This window comes from Stigmatopora nigra, unplaced genomic scaffold, assembly GCF_051989575.1.
Source record: "Stigmatopora nigra isolate UIUO_SnigA unplaced genomic scaffold, RoL_Snig_1.1 HiC_scaffold_27, whole genome shotgun sequence".
NCBI classification, from domain to species: domain Eukaryota; kingdom Metazoa; phylum Chordata; class Actinopteri; order Syngnathiformes; family Syngnathidae; genus Stigmatopora; species Stigmatopora nigra.
The window spans coordinates 1,715,204-1,720,724 of NW_027551606.1; the positions used below are offsets into that span (position 1 = coordinate 1,715,204).

Sequence of the window (5,521 nt, forward strand, 5' to 3'; positions counted from 1 at the left end):
TAATCTAAAGAAAGGAAGATGTTACAGTACTGTATAGTGAGCAGTTAGCGACATCTAGTAGGTCATCATTTTAACACGTTTTCAGTTCTACCCATAATGCTACACGCTGTTGTTTGTATTCAATTCATTAAAGGCACGATCTGAAACACTGCCCTTCTACTACAGGGTCTAGGTGCATATACGTCTCCTCCCTGTGAGTAACATGGAGGCCATCGTCATGACCGCAGTGGCGCGAAATAACAATTGCTATCTGGACTGCCCTGCTGTTGGGAGCAGCATTCATTTGTGAGTAGAGGTGCATGCATGTAACAGTGTTCGTATAGGGAGGAGACAAGATGGGTGTAGGTTAGATCATTGACAATATGTCTAAGATGCTGGGACCAGATAATAAATGAGAAATGCCGATATACAGTGACTAACATATTTATTGAAGGGGCATAAGGATGAAAACAGACAATGCCATCTCATATTATGGATACAAATTTCACACATTTCGGCAAAAAAAACCCAATTTGAAAAATCACGATAAAAATCAAATTAAAACAATCGTTCATTCATTTTCTGAACCGCTTTATCCTCCATGGGGCTGCTGGAGCCTATCCCAGCTGACTGTGGGCCAGACGCGCTGGAAAACCTGTAACGATGGCCAGCCGATCACAGACCACAAGACGGACAACCATTCGAACTCATACCAATACCTAGAGGAAATTTAGAGTGTCAGCCTACCATGCATGTCTTTGGAATGTGAGAGGAAACCGAAGTATCCGGAGAAAACCCACGCAGGCCCAGGAAGAACATGCAAACTCCACACAGGTGGATCGATTTGGATTTGAACCCAGGTCCCCAGAAGCCGACGTGCTAACCACTCAATCCATCGGGCCGCCCATCAAATGAAAATATGAATCAAAAAATATGTAAAACAAGACTTATTCAGAAGCTAGTTGAGTTGTAGTAATCCGTTGAGACCAAATGTTGCGATCTGGTGAAGTGCAGGAGTAGTAACCTAGATAGCTAATGAATGAAAAACGGGTATACTTAAAGATGTGTTAATGTGTGAATAAAAGATTTGTACAGACTAATGAAGGGGTGGCGAACAAATTAGACACAAAGGGATAATATTTTAAACTGTGAGTGTCAAAAGCCCCCTTATGTCAGAAGCGGCTTAAAATAACCCTAGAATTTATTATTTGTTTTTAATGGGCCCAGATTAATTCATTTTTAAAAAGAGAATAAAATAATATATGATAAGCAGAGAGTCACATTTATTTTGGTTGGGAGCCGCATGCGGTTCGAGAGCCACGTGTTCGTTCCCAATCTCTAATACAGCAAAAAAGCAGTGACTAATGCTTCACTTGAGTTTTTCTTTAGTGGAAAAAAGGAATGTTTTTCAGTGGCTAAAATAAAGTAAAATAAGCTTGATCTATCCATTAAAGCAAGAACGAATAAGTCGTACACAAAACAGGGTTAATACACATAGAAAATATTTACATTTTAACTTCAAACCTTTACTCTGTCAATCTCTCTGATGTCTACATTGTAGTTTATAAACATTTAGGGACTTAAGGACATTTTTAGACTTTTAATAGGGAGCAGAACATTCGTGCCATTATAGTGAAATGTCTGGTTTGATGAGACAATTGAAGTTGTATAGGTTTCCAGATAATGTTGAAAAAGTTGTGTGTCAGTAAGAAATCATTCACAGGTAAAATGTTATGTAATGAAGGTAACCATTGCTGGTGGTAGGTGGATGAACAAAAGATGCACAATATCAAGAAATCCACTGCAAATTAGATAATATGGAAAAAGAATGAAAACAATTCTTTTTAATTATTGTGAAAATTCCACTCAACATTTTTTTATTTATACGATATACTACCAACAAAATATCCATAAAAAATGTGTTTATCTGAAAATAATGTTGTACTATTTTATTTTTTGCCAAGGTAGGGGAAAAATTGGTTTTTGTAATTGATTATTTACATTTGGAATAATATTGCTTTAAAGGTGATCTTCAAATTAAAATTTGTTTGACATCCCTAATCTAGGTGGCCCGGAGGCGCGAGTGGTTAGTGCGTCGGCCTCACAGCTCTGGGGTCCTGGGTTCAAGTCCAGGTTGGTCCACCTGTGTGGAGTTTGCATGTTCTCCCCGGGCTGGCCGGCGTGGGTTTGCTCCGGGGACTCCGATTTACTCCCACATTCCGAAAACCTGCATTGTAGAGTGATTGGACACTAGGTATGAGTGTGAGCATGAAAGGTTGTCCGTCTTCTTGTGCCGTGCGATTGGCTGGCCCCCGATTCTGGGTGTCCCCCTCCTCTGGACCGGAGTCCGCCGGGATAGGCTCCTGCACTCCCACTAACTAATAAGAATGAACCGGTACAAAAAAATGAGATGAGAAACGAGAGCCCTGATCTAAGGTAACCTGAGACAAACAAATATTTTAACAGGTCCCATGGAGTCAAATTAAAATGAATAAATTGTTGGATTGTGCGAAACCAAAGACAGATGTTTAATATCCCGACCAATTTGAATGAATACAAAAAAATTAATGCATGAAATAAGGCTTTAGAACTGGATTGTATGGTCGGTGGTAGGATTCTGTACGCTTGTACAATCCGAATGTAAGTCACGTTTCCTCCGTCAACACAATCATTCATGTATGAACCATCTAAGCTAGAATACCATTTTTAAAAACAGCATTTGATAATTTCTCTAAATATGCAGCAGAATGGTACATTACATTATTGCTTTAAAATGATCAATACTCTATTGTTTGGGCCTCACAGATCTGACATTGAGGGTTTGATCTCAGATCTGGGACTTTTTGTGTGTAGTTTGCGTGTGCTGCCTGGGCTTGCGGGAGTTTTCTTTGGGTGCATAGTTGGCTAGCTGGACACTTTAAATTTCCCCTGGGTTCGATTGTGTAGTTCTCATAATTGTTGGGATAGGCTCAAACCCCCTGTGATCCTTGAGGATAAGCAGTATGGAAAATGAATTAATTATTCTCTGCACATCACGCTTTGCCCATTTCACTGGCCATCAACATACACCCATTGTTGGCTGATGAGGAGCTGAGTTCAGGAGTTGCAGTGTGAAATTAATTGTGTCATCTTTATCAAGTCATTTTTTTGGTAGTTTAAAAAATGTTAAGTGCAGTGTGGGATACAAGAAACGTGCATATTAAATTATTACTAATTAATCAAACATAAATCATCCTATTTCTTCCTTTCTCCCATTGTTTATAAGATTGTTACATGTGTCAGCGTGTCCTCCTATGATAAACAAAAGTAGCCAACAAAACCACTGATGCCACTAACGTCAATGTCCTCCAGTGAGACCATCCACGGATTACACCTTCCTACAATAAAAGACAGAAATAAGACAAATCTAAAAATATACACAACCACATATTCATTAAATGTACACGTTAATACGTGACTTACCCAGCCTCCCTGCTGGACAAGCCAAAAGTAGAGTTGGTCCCTAATAACCTGTAGTACCCAGCCGATTATAAGTCTGATGTTCTCGAGATGATTTGTTGTTAGTGCCTATGAGATGTGGGTTAATTAATTATTAATTAATTAGTTCTCAAAACTGTAATAAGCATAAAAGATGATCTATCATGGGTCAACATTTGTCACATTCTGTTAGAATTATGAGGACGGCATAGAGTTCAAATTACATCACAGTAATGTGGGAAAAAAGTTATTTAAGCACAAAAATTGCCAGAACAGTGGTACATTGACATACGAGCAGCTCTACCTACAAGATGCTTGAGATACGAGGAAAATTTCGATCAAATAATTCAACCAAGATACGAGAAACATTTTGAGATGGGAGAATTCAGGTGGCCATGGCACTGTCTTTTTTGCCGCATCTCTTTCGTGAATAAAATATATCTACAAGCATGGGGGGGAGCTTTGCATTTCCCCCCGTTTTTTTCCCACCGTTAGTCAATGCATAATACTACATACAAAGTGAGCAACAATGGATCAGCAGAGTTGTCCAAAGAAAAGGCGAACTTTGACAATCAACATTAAGCGTGAAATAATTGAAAAATATGAGTGGTGTACGTGTCACCAAGCTTGCTTTTCCGCTAGCGTAGTGACATTCATGATGAGTTGGAGAGCTTTCTTTTATTGTGGAGAAAAGATAAACAGTTAGCAGGAGATAGCGTGACCGAGTCAACTATATGTGAAAAAGCGTTGCTCGGACATTTGGTCGCCGGTCAAATGGTGACAGAGAGTTTACTGTTGAAACCAGCTCTCAAAATTATATTCATGAGAGTTTAATATCTAAAAGAGAGAGTTCAATATCTAAGAGAGAGTGTTTAATATCCAAGTACATTTGACTGGCGACCAAACGTCCGGTCACGGAAAAAGCCAGCGGAATTTACGTGGATGTAATAAAGAAAGGATTGAAAAAGGGGAAATCTTCAACAGCTTTAGAACCCTTTAATGCAAGTCATGGCTGGTTCGAAAAAAGAAAAAAAAAGATCTGGAATATATTCTCGGTTATTAGACACGGAAGCAGCAAGTTCCAATTTGAAAGTCGCAGTGGAATTTATCAACACATTTGCCTCGTTATCGCCTTGGAAAGTTACATCCCCCAACAAGTGTTCAATTGCGACGAAACTGTTATTTTTTGGAAGAAAATGCTCAGGCAGACATTCATCATGGCACTACCAGGGTGAATAAACCTATCCTGGCTACAAAGGATATCAAAGACATGCTAGTGAAGTGGCAAGTTTTTGGATTTTATGGAAAGGGAGGCACCCTGACAAGCTGGCAAGTGGTCACGCGTTATCGTATTGTGATGACATTTGTGCGCATCATTTTTGAAATATTTTGAAGGGAAGGCAAAAACAAACGACTCATTATGCATTCGTTTTGAAGACTCTGGCTGAACGTCCGGGTGGAGTCAACCCGTAGAACAAAGGTAAAAAAGATTAAAACAAAATTAGAATTCATTTTGTGTAAAGTTACATTAAACATATGTTTGAGTGTGTCTGTATATAACAATCCACATTACTTTAAATTTGTTTGTTCAGTTACGAGTGCCTTGCCGTAAATAAAGTCCCTCCAATACCCCTCCCCCGCCTGCTTCTACGTATGTGTATGTCCGTCTGTATATCCTCCAAGTCTAATTTTATAGTTCTATTAAACACATTTTACTACTATTAAACCACTCATTATTTGTTACTTTGGCAATATATGACAAATTAGAACAAAATGCTTTTCCAATCCAATATCCTGTTTTTTTGGTGTTTTTTCAGAGGATTGGAACGAATTAATTTGTTTTTAGTTCATTTCAATGGGAAACGTTCACTCGAGTTACGATAAGCTCGACATACAAGCTCAGTCCCGGAACGAATTAAGATCGTATGTAGATGTGTCACTGTACATATTAGGAATTGAGGGCACTGGCTTAGCTCAATCCCAAATTTAAAAATAAATAAAACACAATGCAGATTTAACTCTTTACGAATGCTTCTTACTACTTACACAATATTCAGGTTATTAA

General features: G+C 38.6%; 1 protein-coding gene across 1 annotated transcript in view; it reads right to left on the minus strand.

The window, feature by feature from the left end:
* Positions 1-407: 407 nt before the first annotated feature.
* LOC144192834 (apoptosis regulator BAX) overlaps positions 408-5,521 on the minus strand; it is a 37,187-nt gene continuing 32,073 nt past the window's right edge. The window contains exons 5-6 of the mRNA XM_077711673.1: positions 3,442-3,546; positions 408-3,356 (exon numbers count right to left, since the gene is read on the minus strand). Of these exons, the coding sequence (XP_077567799.1) occupies positions 3,258-3,356; positions 3,442-3,546 (204 nt within the window). The 3' untranslated portion in view covers positions 408-3,257. The remainder of the gene's footprint in view (positions 3,357-3,441; positions 3,547-5,521) is intronic.